Source organism: Pholcus phalangioides, unplaced genomic scaffold, assembly GCF_987345545.1.
Source record: "Pholcus phalangioides strain wild (caught in Gottingen) unplaced genomic scaffold, Ppha-v1.0 ptg000004l_1, whole genome shotgun sequence".
NCBI classification, from domain to species: Eukaryota; Metazoa; Arthropoda; class Arachnida; order Araneae; family Pholcidae; genus Pholcus; species Pholcus phalangioides.
In genome coordinates, this window is record NW_028301597.1 from 52,689,286 (window position 1) to 52,708,252 (window position 18,967).

General features: G+C 36.3%; 1 protein-coding gene across 8 annotated transcripts in view; it reads left to right on the forward strand.

Annotated features, from left to right (window-relative positions):
* LOC149087828 (uncharacterized) overlaps positions 1-18,967 on the forward strand; it is a 337,458-nt gene that overhangs the window by 240,559 nt on the left and 77,932 nt on the right. For all 8 annotated transcript variants that reach the window (XM_089231745.1, XM_089231740.1, XM_089231739.1 and 5 more), the window contains one exon: positions 8,998-9,161. In XM_089231745.1, coding sequence (XP_089087871.1) covers positions 8,998-9,161 — 164 coding nt within the window. The remainder of the gene's footprint in view (positions 1-8,997; positions 9,162-18,967) is intronic.

An 18,967-nucleotide genomic window follows, 5' to 3' on the forward strand; every position in this document is an offset into this window, starting at 1 on the left:
AAGACATTTAGCAGCGTATGCAAGATGAGAGAAGATTACATTACAATATCAAATAGATAATTTAAATCTTCAGTTAACAACCAAGATTTTAAATTGATAAAGAAAGATGTACATGAAGATTGTTCTTTTTTTAATTGAGGAAGTAAATTAAATATTTTGGGAGCTAAATAAAGGAAAAATTTTTGGAAACACATTTTATCTGGCCTTGGTACCTGTATAGTATGACATCTAAATTGTATTCCAGATTTATGTAATTTTTCAAATTGAGATGGCCACTTCTTTTATAAAACATTTATAAACACACAAATGTTGTAGAGGGAATAACTTTTATTGATTGAAAAGTGTGTTACTGTCCACTTTTATTGTATCATCGAGAACATAACATGTTGAATCAGCGTTATCTTCAGGTCTGTCTAGTCACAAAAAATTCTCTCGCGCAGTCCCCGCACTTGGCGACCGTTGGCCACAGTCTTTGGTGAGCCGCCGCACACTCCCCTCCCTCCCCCCCCCAGTAGCGAACTTACGGTTCGAAACGGTCCGGGAAATGGACAGTTCGTCCGGAACGTGTTTTTCTTGTCTGATGAACGGGAGGCGTAGGTAAGGTAATTCTTGTTGGTGACGGACTGGAATCGTTCACGTCTGAAGCCAGGAAGGCGGGTTTCAGTCTGTCCAGAGAAACTGTTCTTTTTTTTCCACGGACATCGATGTCGAATGTCTTTTCACGTCGTTGAATCACTTGAAATGGTCCGTCATATGGAGCTTGAAGCGGCTTTCGCACTCCATCGTGCCGAATGAATACGTGTGAGCAGTCTTTCAAATGAGGGTGGACGAAAATACTTTGTGGTGCATGACAAGATGTTGGTCGTGGTCGTAATTTTGTAAAATGTTCTTTGATAGTCTCAATAAGTTCTTTTGATGATGTTTCCCTCGGAGTGGGATCGAATATTTCTCCGGGAAGTCTGAGACTAGTGCCGTATACCAATTCCGCCGTGGTAGCTTTCAGATCTTCTTTGAAGACGCTACGGAAACCGAGTAATATAGTGGGCAAAGCAGTACACCAGTGTTCTGTGTTATAGGCTTTGAGGGGTCTGTGTAGCTCCTCTACGAGGCCATTTGCTTGCGGGTGATATGGTGAGGACCGTATTCGTTGAATTCCTAGTACTCTTGCCAGTGCTAGGAAGAGGGAGCTCTCGAATTGACGGCCTTGATCGGTTGTGATTTTGGATGGCACCCCAAAGCGAGATATCCATGTTGCGTAGAATGTGCGAGCTACAGTCTCGGCGCTGATGTCTGGAATCGGGACCTGGAATCAAGAGGCTGAAGCTCGTTGTCAACCACCTGAAACAGTGCGCCGCCAATGGCAAAATCGGATGCATCTACCTGAAGTACGAGTTTGGCATCGGGTTTCGGATGTGCTAAAAGGGTTGCGTTGGACAATAGTATTTTGGAATTTTTAAATTCCTTATTTGCTATGTCAGTCCAAGCAATTTCTCTGTTGTCGTTTTTTTTTTACCCTTTCAAATAATTATTCAGTGTAGTTTGTGTATGTGCTGCGTGTGGTAAAAATTTACGAAAAAAATTGAGTAGTCCAAGAAAACGTTGTAGTTCTTTAATTGTTCTTGGTCTTGGATAATTGAGAATCGACTCAACTTTTTCTGGCAAGGGTTTGGTGCCTTGTTTGGAAATGGAGTGGCCTAAGAATGATATCTCCGCAACACCGAAGACACATTTGGAAACATTAATTGTGAGGCCATAGTTATTGAGCCGTTGCAAAACAGTGCGTAAGTGAACCTTATGTTCAATTTCACTGTCACTGAACATCAAAATGTCATCTAAATAGACATAACAAAATTTCAGATCACCAAGAATCTCATTCATAAATCGTTGGAAAGATTGGGCAACATTACACAAGCCAAAATTCAGGTAAGGAAATTCAAATAAGCCGAAAGGTGTGCAAACAGCTGTTTTCGGAATGTGGTCGGAATGAACAGGAATGTGAAAATACGCGCGCACAATGTCAAGTTTTGAAAAACAACTTTTACCGTGTAATGCATTTGAAAAGTCCTGAATGTGAGGAATGGGGTACCTATCTGGGACCGTGTAGGCATTGAGTTTGCGGTAGTCACCCACTGGACGAATACTGCCTGAACTTTTTGATACGACATGTAATGGTGATGACCAGGGCGATTTAGAAGGCCTGCATATTCCTTGATTCATCATAAATTGGAATTCCTCCTTAACAGCACCATAGAGTTTGGGATTTTTTTGCTATGTATAGGCGGGCCGGTGGTTTCGATGTAATGTACAGTGTTATGCTGAACAGGCTTCACTTTGTGCGACACTTTTGTCAGTTCAGGAAATTCTGCCAAGATTTTGTGGTATTCCGAAGTTTCGGAAATTACCTTAATGGAATAGTTTTCAGAGTTATATTCAATTTTCCCAATTTGCGAAAGTTTCGTGACACTGTCCATTAATCTGCGGTGTTTGAGATCAATTAAAAGTCCAAAGTTGAGAAGAAAATCCGCGCCTATGATCGGTATTGGTACGCTTGTAATGAGAAACTTCCACTCAAAACAACGTCTTAATCCAAAGTCAACATTGAGAACTTTGGTGCCGTAAGTGTGTATCTTAGAGTTATTGGCAGCAAACAATTCAAATGAATCAGGAACTATTTTTGTGTAATGTTTTGTGAGTGGAATGCAAGAGACGTCAGATCCTGAATCAGTTAAAAATCTCAAATGGGATCTTTTATCAAATACATAAAGGCGACAAGTTTTCACGGCCATCGGTGTTGACGTTGCCGAATCTAGCATGGTAATAGCAATAGCCGGTTGTTTGTGATGAGGGAGTGAAACGACGATAAGGAGATCTGAACCTCCATCTCGTATAGTTTGTTTCTCTCTCTCTAGACAAGCAGTCGAGTTTTTTGCTAAGAGAAGCTATCTCCGCTCTCATGGCACTCATTTCTGTCAGAGGGGAGGGATTATCGGGTTCAACGTTGTTGACATGTAGCTGCGGGGTCCCTGTGCGTTCCGCTCTCCCCATGGCATAGATGCTGTTGTTGTATGTGTCTTTACTAACTTCTATTATTTTGTCAGCCATTTTCACTAATGTCTCTAAGCTCTCTGAGCTAACTGATAGGATGGCCTGTGTTTCTGACGGCATACGTTGGAACCATAGAGTTTTTAGAAAATCGTCGCTTACAGATTTGCCGGCTAAATCTCTCATTTCCCTTAATAGGTGTGAAGGTTTTTTGTCCCCCAACTGTAGTTCGGACAACAACTTGCGTACTTGACAAGTGTTAGAATCAGAGAATTCTTCGATTATCCGTTGTTTAAGAGTCTCATACTTGTTTGTTTCGGGTGGGTTCAATAAAATATCTGAAACGGAAGCGAGCGTTTCTGGATCTATAACCACAATCACGTTATTGTATTTGGTAGCGTCGTTAGTTATGGCGGATATTGAAAAACAACTTTCCACTTGAATGAACCATAACTTTATATTTTGCCGCCATATGGGCGGGAGTTTCAAGGCAACGCGACAAATTTGTAAGTTTTCTGGTGATGGGTCAGGTGGCGAAGGGTTATGAGAGTTATCGTTAGGCATTTTTGGATACAGACTTTTATGCGAATCTAGTTATATAATTACGAAAATAAAAATAAGAACATTTGTTATCCTGACCAAACAAAATAGAGCGATCACAAAAAGGTCCTACCCTGATCTTAATGGCATCGGCGGTGCTGCACACATTGGGCTTCGGCTGAGTAGATTCGTCATCTTTATGTCATCAGAAGGTTGCTTCAGTCTAGGTCACCACTGTTACTGTCCACTTTTATTGTATCATCGAGAACATAACATGTTGAATCAGCGTTATCTTCAGGTCTGTCTAGTCACAAAAAATTCTCTCGCGCAGTCCCCGCACTTGGCGACCGTTGGCCACAGTCTTTGGTGAGCCGCCGCAAGTGGAAATGTATGCGCGAGTCTATTTCTTTTACTTAGAGGGATACGGATGGAGAACTTCTGTGCGACGAAAAGTGTGTAGAAAGATTGCTGAAGTAATATAATGTTGATTTCTCTCTGTTATTATTAAATTATCTAGAAAATCCCAGATAATTAAAACAATATTCTTATTGTACATAACTTTAGAATATATCCAGCAATCAAAATACTAAATCGTCCTAAAATAATTTTTTCCCCCTGAAAAATATCATATTAGTTCATTATTAGCCAAATATTTTCATCGATACCTCATTTTCTATTCTTGGGTTACATTCTGATGGTATATCTTTAAATCAGAGTTGTGTTTTGACATCGAAAACTGGTTTAAACCATAAACCTAAATGAATGCTTTTGGATAATATTTTGAACATAATAGGTTGTGAAGGATATACATGATGAACTTACTTTTTATGAACACTAATTTATCTCAATAATTAAAACTAAATATCAATTATAATTTGTAATTTAATTGTTTAACAGGCAGAGTGTAGAACATATATAATTTTATGGTTCATTTTACCCAAACTGCTGTTATCTAAACCACTGATTAACTGTGTTCAATTTTGTAAGCGAAATAGAGCTGTTTATTCAAAATATGTGTGATAGGACATCACAGGGTTAATTTTTTTACCTCAAAAACTTATTCAGTATTAAAAAAGTAAAAAAACATGTCAATGTTGTCATTCTTACTTTTACACTTAGAATAAGTTATAGCAGCTTTTCTTAATCATTATATGCAATCAGCATTGCTATATTAAAGGATATTTTAGTCCAATTTAGTATTCTTATTGCTAGCTATATTCTAATGTTATGCACAATAAGGGTATCGCTTTAAGTATCAGAAAATTATCTAGAAAATTTAATAACAGAAATCCACATTGCATATATGGTGTAAAAAAACTTTTTAAAAGACTATCTGTTATATGAAAAGTGTTTAGCAGATGGTTTATATCAATACTTATATACTGTACAAGCAGTCGAAGAAATTTTGGAAGGTCGAGAATCATGTTGAGTTTAAGAATATCAAATGGTTCCCTAGATTTTCCTTCAGCTTTTATGTTATGCCCTATTGAAATTGTATATTTCACATGCAAGAAATACACATATATTGTCCAAAATAATTCTGTAGGAAGCAGAAAATTATTTTACGATCATATTAAGTTTTTATTTTTTTTATGTATTTATTTGTGTATAGTGACTTTAAGCATTACATGCAATTTATGTGCATATTTTCAACAGGAATTTTTATATTGAAAAGCAATATTTGAGGTTTTTGAGGTGACGGTTTAAACCATCAAAAACTGCCATGTGTCAAAAACCTGCCAACCTTGCTTTAAATGGTAAAAGTGGTTTTTTTTTTCTTCAAAAAATATAAAAGTGGCATGAATATACATATTTTTTTCATATAAAGTATCTTAGTTCAATTATATTACAATATCAAAATTTCTAATTCTTACCACATTTTTTCTAACCTTGGGCTACACATTCTGATCTATTTTTAGAAAATTTGTGAATGGTGATTACGTCACACATCTAAATGTAGTGGTGTATTGTCTCAGAGGTTTTTATTTTTCTTCACCAAGAAGCAGCAACAGTAGTGACTGCATTATCATGTTAGGGGCAGATGATCTTATAATTCAATAAGGACACCAGCTACCCTTAGAGGACAAAGACCTGTGTACTAGAGAAAAGGCCAACTTTGCTATTTGTTGTTGAAATTGTAAAGTAGTGAGAATTAATATGGAAACCAGTTTCAGAAATTTCATTTGATATTTTTTTATGTTTAGGGAAACTAATTTCTAAAAAATCAAAATATTTTGTCTATTATTAATTTAAAATAAAATGAATCATGGAAGAAGGCCTCGGCATATAGCCTGGCAAAATTTTGATGAAGTAGAGAAAAATGGAAAGATATATGTAAAATGCATTAACTGTGGTGTTACGTGATGTAATCGTGTGGACAGGATGAAGAGCCATATAGGTCAGTGTATTGGAAGGGGCGATGATGTTGAACCAATACCTGATGCACAAAAAGCAACTACATCAACATTTACAGAGTCCACTGCTTCTCAGCCTGTTATTTTGTTGGAATCAACAGAACTTGAAATTTTCACTCAAAAAAAAAGAAGCAACTAAAAACATTGATTTATTAGTGGCAAAGTTTTTTTATGCCAATAGTATTCCATTCAGCATTGTTGAACATTTAAGTTTCAAAGATCTAGTTTCTGCTTTGCGACCTGGTTATAATACCCCAAGTAGAAAAGCTTTTGCTCAGTCATTGCGTGATGAAGTTACAACAGAGATTGAGCAAATTGCAGAAGACAATCTCAGTGGAAAAGCTGTAACTTTGATTGGAGACGGATGGAGCAGTATTCATAACGATCCAGTCATAACTACATGTATACATTCTGAAGGTAAATCCTATTTTCTTGAAGCTGTTGAGGTGTGGTGCTATTATGAAAAATGCAGATTACCACAAGCAAATACTTGACAATTCCATACATTTGGGCCACGATGAATATTCTTGTGAAGTAAAGGCAGTTGTAACTGATAAATGCAAAAGTAATGGAGAAAGCCAGACAACTTTTGCTTATTGAGATTGGCCAAAATTAAGTAGCATACAGGTGTTTTTCTCATTGACTCAACTTACTTGGACAAGATTTATCGCCTGAAGCTGTGCTCAAACAGGTGGTTAAAATACAAAAATACTTTAGAAACTATCATTTGTCTTAGGGTTGGCTTAATGAACATATGGGGGGTCAATAAAACCCCAATTGCCTGGTGATACTTGACGGGAGAGTACACTTATTTGTCTCAACATTTTTACACAACAGGCTATTTTTTTTTTTTCAGAAAATAGTGGAAGATCATGAAAATGACATTGACAAAGGAATTGTTATTTATATCAACAATTATAACTTGTACAAACAGTGCAAAGATCTTTCATTCCAACTCAAGCCAATAAGTGTCACATTGGATATTTTTCAAACAGATACAGCTACAATAGCTGACTCATGCCGTGTTTGGTTAAGCCTTCTCAAAGAAAGTGCTCTTCAACCTCATATTGAAAAAATACAAAACAGGGTGGACCAGATTCTGAGACCATTACATTTTTTGGCGTATACTTCGCACCCAAAACAAAGGTGAAGGACTAACTGATGTACAAAGTGATTTGGCTCGCACATGGGCAACAGAGAAAATTAATGGTTGCTTGCCATTGCTAATTTCATATGAAGCGGAAGAAACTCCTTTTCCACCTTATTTCAGTGAAGCAGGAAGAATATCAAACCCTGCGATTTGGTGGAAAGGACTTCCTAAATGTAATGCTTTTTCAGTTGAGCCTACATCTGAACTCATAAAACTATAAATGCTTTTGCTGTCCAGTTCCACCAGCTCAGTCTCCATTGAAAGAGTATTTTCTAATTTTGGATTTGTCCATTCAAAACTTGGAAATCGTTTAGGTGTAGAAAAATGTGCAAAATTAGTTACATATTATCGAATGCTATGTGGTAAAAATGAACCATACTAATTAATTATATATCTATTCTAGACATTTTGTACCTCAAAAAATTCAAATTGCAAATTATAATTAATATTTTGTTTTTATTATTTTAATAAATTAGTGTTTGAAAATTAAACATTGTAATATCAAAGTTTCTCATCATTAAGTTATATACCTATTCTATTCGAAAACATCTCAAAGCATTCATTTAGGTTTTTAACAGTTTAAACTAGTTTTTGACACTTCTCACGTCAGAAAAACAATCCTGATTGGGGTCTAATTTATTTTTCCTTACGCCGCAAATACACTGTGAGTGGCCATGGTAAGTTATTTTTGGGATTTAGTATTCGATTGAAGTGGCCAAAGACGCCCTGTCACGGTACAGTCACACTGGGCCTTGCCCTTGAAGTGTATGCTTGTAGTAATATATTTTTTTCATAACAATAAGACATGATGGTTGTGTTTTGGATTTTCCAAATAATGCAACAAATAAATAAGAATCATTCGTAACTCGAAGGAGCTTTACATTCACTTTCTCTACGGGCTCAGCGCCTGGTAATGTTGGCCCTGGAATGGGCCTAATCCTGAGAGACCACAAACACTTTATTTTTGGTATGAAAACAATTCAATTTTGAAAATAATGCAATTATCATGAGCTATAATTGTAAAACAATAGACAGAATAAGAGTAACCAATTTTTTGATAGTTTTCAGACACTTAATTGGATTGGATTTTCATTTTATTGGTGCAAAGCCCATTTACATCAAGCTGCACCAAAACTTTCGGACACTTAATGTCTAGGCTTTTAGTTATTTTTCTTTCTTTCATTAACCATAAATGCTTTTTAGTGCTTATTTCAAACATTTTTAGTGCCTTTTTGCCTGCTTATTTCAAACATTTTTAGTGCCTTTTTGCCTGCTTATTTCAAACATTTTTAGTGCCTTTTTGCCTGCTTATTTCAAGCATTTTTAGTGCCTTTTTGCCTGCCTATTTCAACTATTTTTAGTGCCTAAACTTCCATGCTCTAGTAATTATTCATAACACACGTATATTGTCCATTTCCACTCTTCCTTGATTTCAAGGAAATATTTTTAGAGAAATGGGAGAAAAATTATCTTTTCATTAGTAGAATTATAAAATACTTTAGACTTGAAAGTTTGGTTCCATTGAGGTTACAGAAAACATTAAAAAGTAATAAAAATAGCTAAAATTTAATTAGAGTTAAAAAAAAAATAGAGCTGGGCTTTCCTAAAAATTTTAACCAGTAGGCTTGAGGGGGCATAATCAATTTTGGCACCATTCCAAGTTTTTAGTTTATTTCTCACAATGCTATTGTGCTTTTCTAGGAGAAAGTGATAACATATCTTATACTGTCACTTTTTTTCTTTTCCTTCCCTTTTATTTATTTTTATTATTATTTATTTTTTTATCCTTCAACACCAATGGGTGTCTCAGACATTTAAGAAAAATATTCTGATAAGATTTTGTCTTTGCAGGTTTATTCCAAAGAGCTTGTTCCCAATCAAAAAGTCTTAGGGATCAATTTGAAAAACAACTGCATGTGATTGAATTGTACCAGAAAAGGTTTGAAGACTTCGAAAAAATTGTTGAAGAGTTGGTTACTCGATTGAATGATACAAGCCCTTCTAAAGAATTAAGAGTAAGCTTATAATTTTTCCTTTTTGTTTGTGTTCTTATTCAGTGCATGCTGCTTAAATATGATCACATAGGGACTCTGGGCTTTCGATGATAATAACTGATGGATAACTATGTCCATAACAAACAAAAATTATCATACGTCCGTTTTGTGTGAAAAACAGAACAGTATTTTTTTACATGAAATTGTTTTCACAAAAAAGTTATTTTACAGTGGAATTTCCTTCATTATTTTTTTACAGTGGAATTTCCTTCATTATTTTTTTACAGTGGAATTTCCTTCATTATTTTTTTACAGTGTCTCTATACCTCTACTTCTTATACCATAGATTTTTTTCATTTGCACCAGTATTTAAGCATTTTGATGAAATAACAATAGTTTTAGCAAAATAATATGAGACGTATTGATGCAGTCTAAACTATTTTGAACCATTACTTACTGTATGAAAGAAATTCTTCGTTTTACTAATTTATTTTTTAATAATGTTGGGCAAGGCCTGTACAAGAGAGTGCAATTGATGGTGACAGAAAAAATGTTTTACATTTTTCAAAAATATAAATGGTGTAGGTGACTCAGCAGCAGTGGAGGGGAGCAAGTTCCAGTTAGCTATAGTATGCGGAAAGAAGCTAAATTTAATGCAATCGGTTGAAGCAGAGATAGGGTTTATCTTATGTGGATGGTCAAGTCTGCTAGAGAGAAATGTTGGCTTGGAGATAATACTGGAGGTGTGAAAATTTAAATGCCCATGGAGAATTTTAAAAACCATAGTTAATTGAGAAAAAAGGTGGTTAGTACTTAGAAATAGAAGATTAAGTTCGTGTTTTAGTTCGGAAACAGACACAAGAACCAACTGTCGTAGATAAAGCGGGTGGCTTTATTTTGTATTGATTCCAGCTTTTCAATATTGCTAGCAGTGTAGGGGTCCCAAATTTCACAGGCTTAGGAGAGAACTCAAAAAATATAGGTTTGATAACAGAGGAGTCTTATATTGTGAGTAGTGTTTCAGGTTGTGGCAAAGGAAGAAGAGTTTATTGAGACATTTTTGGTAGATATAATAGATATGTCTACAGATGTGAGGTGAGAATTTTCTCCTGGATGTAAAAATTGGAGAATAATCGAGAATATTCATTTTTCTTTTGAATAATTTAAATTTTTTTACTAATTTTGTTTATATTGTGAAAAATAAATCAGTTTTCATTGCCTGAAGCATTTACAACAAAACAATTTTTGGTATAATCGCCCCCTAATGACAACTTTAGTTCGAGGTCATGATGAGAGGTTTTAAAAGTGTGGTTATAAGGATTTTAGAAACCATTAGATTAAAACCTTAAAAAATTATTTTAAAATTAGATAAATTTTCAGAAATAAGTGCACAACAAAAGAAATTAAATCGAAGTTGATTAATAAAGGAAGCAATCATTATACAATCACCTTCATTCTAAGAAGATACAGAACTGTTGTTTTTTCAATACACATGCACTTAAATATTCTGTATCACTCACATTTCTTTAAAAGTTGTGTAATTCAGCCATGTTGGTTTAATTTTCTTGCTTTCCAACTTTAATATTGTGGGTCTACAAACTTCAATATACCCATCTTCTTGACGGGAAGAGAGACAGGGACAGAGAATATTCTCTCACTATTAGAAATTACTAGAGAATTTTATTATCAAAAATAATTATTATTATACAAAAGTAATAATTATTATTCTCAAGTTATTTATCGAGATTATTATAATACATATTATTACATATATTCTTGTTAATGCTCTCTGGAAAGATTTCGTTAACTGAAGAATATTCTCATCGAGGACAATATTCGAGAATATTCTCTGGAAGGAGTATTATTAATAACTTCAGAATAATTATTATTTTCCATAAGAATATTCCCCAGTTATTTACGAAAGTAGTCCTTCCAGTGAATATTCTCAAGGATATTACACTGAAGAGCCAAAAAAACTGGTACACCTGCCTAATATCGTGTAGAGCCCCCGCGATCACGCAGAAGTGTCGCAACACAACGTGGCATGGACTCGACTAATGTCTGAAGTAGTGCTGGAGGTAATTGATATCATGAATCCTGCAGGGCTGTCCATAAATCCGTAGGAGTAAGAGGGGGGTGATCTCTTCCGAACAGCACGTTGCAAGGCGTCCCAGATATGTTCAATAATGTTCATGTCTGGGGATTTTGGTGGCCAACAGAAGTGTCTAAAGTCAGAAGAGTGTTCCTGGAGCCACTTTGTAGCAATTCTGGACGTGTGGGGTGTCGCATTGTCCTGCTGAAATTGTGCAAGTCTGTCGGAATGCACAATGGACATCACAAGTGGGCCTTCGGCTCCGAAAGCCCATATCGATGATGTTTCGTTGAATGGTTCGCACGCTGACACTTGTTGATGGCCCAGCATTGAAATCTGCAACAATTTGCGGAAGGGTTGCACGTCTGTCACGTTTAATGATTCTCGTCAGTCCCGTTCTTGCATGATCTTTTTCCGGCCGCAGCGATGTCGTAGATTTAATTTTTTACCGGATTCCCGATATTCACGGTACACTCGTGAAATGGTCGTACGTGAAAATCCAAATTTCATCGCTACCTCGGAGATGCAATGTCCCATCTCTCGTGCGGCGACTATAACACCATGTTCAAACTCACTTAAATCTCGATAACCTGCCATTGTAGCAGCAGTAACCCATCTAACAACTATGCCAGACACTTGTTGTGTTATATAGGTGTTGCCGACCGCAGCGCCGTACTCTGATTGGTTCCATATCTCTTTATTTGCATACGCATGCCTGCACCAGTTTTTTCGGCTCTTCAGTTTATATGTAACTATATATATTATAAATAACAGAAGAATATTCTCCTCAAGAACTTATAAGAATATTCTGAAGTTATTTATAATAGTAGTCCTAGCACAGAATATTCTCGAATATTATTCTCTATAATAATACTCTCCGAAAGATTATTCTCGAGAATTTTACATCTCTAGATATGTCTATTCCAGCGCAGAGGTCAGCTGAAATAATGACACAGAGGTAGGTATATTGAGAAATCTGGAATATAGAGGATTTATTAGTAGAGTAAGAAAATTCGAGAGGTGAAAGTTTGCGTGAAATTCTCATGAGAACCATTTTGGAGACGTTGAGCGGCATTTGCCATAAGGAACGCCATTGGGAGATGGAATTGAGATTGCGTTGGAGAAGTTCTTGGTCTGACTCATGATTTATTGTGCTGTAGATTTTTTTTATCCAATCATCAGTCTAGTGGTACAGTTGAGGGTTTCAGACAGGTGGTTCATAAATATTAAAAATAAAAGTGGGGAAATTACTGATCCCTGAGATGTCCCAGAATTTACGGTGGCCAATGGAGAGTTGTGGTCTTTTTTTTTTTTTAATAATAACGTGATCCTCATGTATTCCCAAGGGAATAGCATGATCTGTCCAGGGAATAATAATGAAAATTAAATGAATAATTGAAATGGACATATTGTTTGTGGTATTTTAGGAAGGTTCCACACAATTAAGCAATTGAGCATTTAAGCCGAGTGTAGAAAGTTTAAGAAGCAATTTGTCGTGTGGGACTTTGTGATATGCTCTTGAGAAATGTAAGAGAATAACATCCGTTTGTAAGCTTTTATAGATGTCTCCCAAGAGGTCATGAATTAACCCTTTAATACGCAGTGTCCATCTCAATGGACATAACCTTCAAATGTCCACAGCAAATTTGTTTCTCATGTGATAAGGTTCATTATTAAAAAAAATTCCCCCCACTGAATCAGTTTTTTTTTTTTTTTTTTTTTTTTTTTTTTTGACATTGGCAACCTTGCCACAATTTATGTTGGTAACTGTGCTTCTGGGTCATAAAATTTGTTTTTATTTCTTTCACAAAAAATTCTTTTACGGTGGAATTTCCTTCATTATTTTTTTAGTGTCTCTATACCTCTACTTCTTATACCATAGAAGATTTTTTCATTTGCACTAGTATTTAAGCATTTTGATGAAATAACAGTTTTAGCAAAATAATATGATGAGATGTATTGATGCAGTCTAAACTGAAAAGGGCTAATTGAGAGGAAGTGGAGAGAGAACGTCCAAAGCCATGTTGATTAGGGAAGAAAAAATTTATGGAGTGAATGTGGGTGCGGATTTCCTTTGCTATGATGTGTTCAAGAATCTTAAAGCAAGATGAGGTGAATGCAATAGGTCTGAAATTGAGGAGATCAGTAAGAGGACCATATTTATTTGTGAATTGGAATGATTTTATTTATTTTCCAATCAGAGGGTAGAATGGAGGAATTTAGAGAAACATTGAAAATAATATTTTAAAAATAGTCAGCGATTTCTTCAGCGCAGAATTTGAGAATTTAGTTAGGTATTCCATCCGGGTCCAAAGAGCTAGGTTTGTTCTTTCAATAATTTTATGATGCCCTCCCTGGAGATAAAGATTAGGTTAGAGTGGTGAATGGAGTCAGTGAATGAATGAGAGGGGGAGAGTCCAGTGAGAAAACTGAGCAGCATGCTAAATTGAATTCTGTAGCGATATCCAAAGGAGAACAAATGTCTTCAGTTGAAATTTTGAGAGATGGAGGAAATTCTAAAACTTTGAGGTATTGGGTTTGAGGTAGTTAGATAAAGAGTGAGAAAGGTATTTAGTTTTTAAAAAGAAAATGAAGTCTTTAAGGTTTTGGGTGTAGACAGAGAAATTGTAGATTTAAACGAATAGGATTTGTTTAGTTTGTATTTGAAAGCAGTATGGCAAATTTTTCTATTTTAATCCCTATTTACCCATGGATTATAAATGTACAGGGCGTCTATAATTAAAAGACTCTGTTTTAAAGTAGCCTACAGGCAAAACCAGTCATCAGAAAATTGTGAAATTTTGTGGAGGACTTCATGAAGTGATGAAAATTTGTTTCGTGGGGGGGGGGGATTAGTTTCACGTGTCACCATTAGCAGTGCCGTCTTAACACATGAACCCACCCAGGCACAGTCCGGGGGCCTCAAGAGAAAAGGGGCTTCACAAAAATGAATTGTGGTTGGAATTTCCGAGAATTCACCATGTAGGGCCTCAGAAAAATCATTTGGCCCGGGGACCCATGATGCTCTTAAGACGGCCCTGGCCACCAGAGGGCATTTTATTAAGGAATGACACATTTAGGCAAACGTTTACAATTTTAACAATTTTTAAGCACTTTTACAATTGTTACTGCAACAAAACATGTTCCACAACTGACAGAAGTGTGTACAAAGAAAGGTTCAGCACATGGCGTGAAATGCTGCCTTTAAGGTCAGGTATAGTTCTTTGATTGTCACGACTTATCAGACATTTCAAATGCCCCCAAAGCCAAAAATCGCATGGATTAGGGTCTGGGGATCAGGGAGGCCATAGATTAGAGAAGTGCCGACTGATGACACATTCTTCTGTAAAATGTGCTTTAAGAACATCCTTAATATACACTGCAATGTGCAGAGGAGCTCCATCTTGCATAAAGATTGTATCTGCAAGCATAGGCATATGCAGGATTTTCTCGGGGGGGGGGGGGGGTTACATTTTTTCCTGCAAAATAATACTGCTTGAGGGAGGGGTTAGAACCTCAAACCCCCTTCGCATACGCCAATATCTGCAAGGCAGTGATGTATTTGCAGAGCCGGAACAATTTCATTCTGTAACAGCAATGCATATCACTTCCCAGTGATAGAACGTGTCACTGGAACTGTAGAACTTAACTCCTCATAGATGTAGGGATGAAGAATAAATGATGCAGTAAATCCACTCCTTATCATCACTTTTGGTGAATGCTACGGAACCTCTAAGATATCGTGCAGATTTTCTGGTTTCAAAATCCAGCAGTTGTGAGTACTGACTGCACCATCGAAGTGAAAATGTGCTTCGTCTGTGAAGAGGATATTCCAAGGCCATTCTGAATTGACCTCAACGCGAGCTAGAAACTGAAGTGGGAACAGGAGTCAAGCCCCATAATCATGTGGAAACAACCACTGCACAAGTGAAAGGTTTGTGTGGATAATATTGGAGGATATTTCGCATGATCTTATGGACAGTTGAATGTGGCCCATCCAACGCCTGTGCTACACGCTTGACACTAGTACCATGAGAATTTGACGCTCTATCCTTTTCCACCTGAAGCTAAAGCTGTTATACTGTATCTATAGAAACAGACTTTCTTCCTCTTCCAGGACAAACAGCCAATGATCCTGTGGTTTTAAATTTTGTTATGATACTCCAAAGGTTTTTACATTGCTGGACCTTTTCGAATCCTCTTACAAGTTTGATATTTCCGTAGAGCAGTTATGACAAAATTGCGGTTTTGGTAAAACAATTTGACTAAGAATGCGCGATCTCATAAACTTCTCATCATTGTGAGCAGCAAACACATTGAGAAACAAGATATGCGGAATGCAAGAAAATTTGCCGAGATCTGCCCTCAGGGCTATTACATTGGTTTACAGAAGGCCTGCAGGCTAGAAAAAAAAGATCTGCGAATGTTTCTAGGTTTTATAACAGCTGCTTTGTGACATCACATAAATTTACATGTTTACTACAGGTATTCAAAGTGAAACGCCCTCTGGTGGTGGCATGTGCAATTAATTTTTCCCCCCGAAACAAATTCCCATCACTTCATGGAAGTTCTCCACAAAATTTCACACTTTTCTGATGACTGGTTTTGCCTGTATGCTACTTTAAAATAAGGTCTTTTAATTATGGACACCCTGTACTTAGACGAGACATTTTTACTGGGAACTGTAGCTAAGCATTTGAAGATTGCTGATTTGATAGTGGGCCACAATGTATGAATTTTGTTGGAGGAGGATAGCGATAAGAAATCTCTGAAAGTGGGAACAAAGAATATTTTGTATTTTGCATGAGTGAGTAGTTGCCGTTATTAAAATTTGGTTTGGTTACAAGTTTGTCAGAGGGAATAGATTATTGGAGGGAAAAAATCAGTGAAGGAGATTTAACCAAGATTCTGTGACTCCAAGAAGGGAGGGGGGGTTATGGGCGAGCAAAATAGATTTAAAGGAAGGGATTTTATTATTTAAGCTTCTAACATTGATGGTTCCTAATTTAAACGTATTTGGTTTGGAGGTGCGAAGGGTGTTAATGGGTGAGGGTCTAAAGAGGGAACATTATAGGGGTTCAAGAAGAACTGGTGGATAGAGTAGGGTTTAGAACTGGTTTGGGTTGAAAGGCGGCAGGGAACAATGTCATTAGTCTCAGGGTTTCAAATGTATTTAATATTGTTAATTATGGCGAAATTATGGACAAGTTTCACTTCAAGGACAATGTCTCTGAATTTTTTAGCAGCACTCCACAGTTAACTACGAAGTTTCGTGGGAAAAGTCTTCGGAGATTTCAAATTAAAAAACATTCCAATTTCAATCATTTTTAAGGATGTTTTTTTTACATCCATTTGAAGTACATTTTAGGGCCAACTTTCTTGCACGATATTGTCTCATTTCTTCTCTTTTCTTTTTCCTTTTCGATTTCTTGTTCTTCTTTAGTTTTAGGAGCATTTTAGTGGTGCCATCTATCCAAACAGTATTAGACGATTCCTCAGGGATTCCACAAAAGATAAGATTAGAGCAACAAGAACAATCTTCAGAGTTCTAATAAAGTAGAAGAAAGGTCTTGGATTTTGTTTAGCAGGTCGTCTATAGGGTATAATTTGTCTTCAACTGCGCTAAGTCATTGGGAAAGGCTGGTAAATTGGAAGCTAAAGGAATCTCGTTTTTAGGAAAGAAGCATTAGTTTGTTGAGTATGGCAACTTGAGTTTCCTGAACGTTTTGGAAAAATTGCTGATTCGAAGAGTCATCAGATTTAGCAGTATTTTCAGAAGGGGAGCCAGATCTGAGTTGACGGTTGAAAGGGGAGGGAAGTTGTTAACACTGGGTCCAGGGTTGGACTCAATGTTGCTAAATAATAGGAGCAAGAATGCCCAGGAAAAGGATGTACTTGGGGATTCATGAAGAATCAGGAAAAGGATACAAAAATATATATCAAAAACAGAGGAACAGTGGCAAAGTTTTTCTCAGCATTAAATTCAGTGAACAGAATCATTGTTGTAATATGAGAATGAAAAATTTTACTAAATAAAAATTTAAACAAAGGAAGGAAACTGACCTGTAATAGTAACAATAAAGGGATCAGCATTCTGACGAGCATGAGAACAACAACCCCGCATTCTGATGCACTGATGAAGGCACTGAGCATATATAGATGGCTTGGTTCTTAGATGCCGCTGTACTATAATTTACGTGGGTCACAGGACCCAGATTTTTCAAAAAATCTGGGTCCTTTTTGAGTGAAAGTGGGTCCTTCTCAAAAAAAATTTGTCTTTTTTAAAGACAAAATCATTAAGATTTCTTATTTACAACGTTTTTTTATGATGGTTTTTTGAAAAACTTTATAAACAGGACCCGCTCTAATTAACTGTTGGAGGCACACATGTTTATATTTTGTTAAAAAAATCTTAGCACTTTCAATATCTCGTGATCAAATTTAAAGCAAATTAAATTTTCTCTCAGACACTTATCTTCCGATTCCCTATTCATACTTTGATTTTCCTGGTAAAATGGTTTTATTTTCCCTGTCTCTTATGGTCCTCCACTCTGATCTGTCACCATTTAACTGCCACATATTTTCACACCTGAATATAGGAGCTATGTCAGATTTGTGTTGAAGAAACTTAACAGTGTGCTTATGTGTGTGTGTGTGCCCAGCATTTGGCGTGTTTTGTGTTCAGTAGGTAGTGCCATCTATCTTGCGGCATAACTAGATACTTTCTCAAACATGAGGGTGAATTTGATGTTTTTCTCTAGTCCAGAGCCCAGGACACTAGACCTGACTGTCCCTGTACCTCCCAGTTGCGGCCCTGCATCTATCCTCCAAACTGGTAATGCGTGCATTTTAAGTAGTTTAATGTATGCATATTTGTGTTGTAGGTCTGTGTGATCGCCGTGGCAACCAGAAGTTTTTCCAAAGGAATAGCCTACTCAAAATTTAAAATCTTTAGAAAATAACATTTTTTGCCAATTACCATTTCGCAATTGCATGTTCCAAACCCGGATTTTCACCAAAAGCGAAATTTGATTTGGGGGGGGGGGGCTCTTTCCCTCTCGCAATATCAAAGATTAAAAATATTTTTGTAGAGAATTGAAATATTAGAATAAATAAAAAATTTTATACTATCTGTTAATTTAAAATTGTTTTGAGCGTTAATGACCCAAATTTTCTGTGAAGAATTAGATCCTTGTGCCTCTCCAAAAGCTGATTCTGCGTACACACCTGTGATTTTCGCGAACGGTGTCTACCACCATTAGATGACAAAACTGTGGATATTCAAGGTAGAGTTTTTACATATTCAGTTTTTTTCCCACGATCTCTGGAAAGTTTCATCATTTGGGTGAGCATTCCAATCCTGGAACAAGGCGAATTAACGCTGTATCAGGGTTGTTTGGTTTTAACCAAGTGGTTTTTTTCAAAAAATGAAATAAAAGTGGCCTAAACAGACCTCCCAACTCTCTGGATTTAGTCCGGCAATGCCAGATTTTTAAACTTTTACAGGGTTTCCGGATTTTAATTACATATTGCCGGGTTTGGTGTGAAAAAATCAAAAAAAACATATTTTCTGGTAAAATAATCGAAATTTTTATTAAATCAAAATATTCTTCTGGTATACAGATCTTCAAACGTGATTTTTTTTCTACGGGAATCATCGATATTCAAACTAATCGCAATGCCAAAACAGGGGCCGCTTGCGATAACATCGTACAATGCTGACTCCGGGTTATCT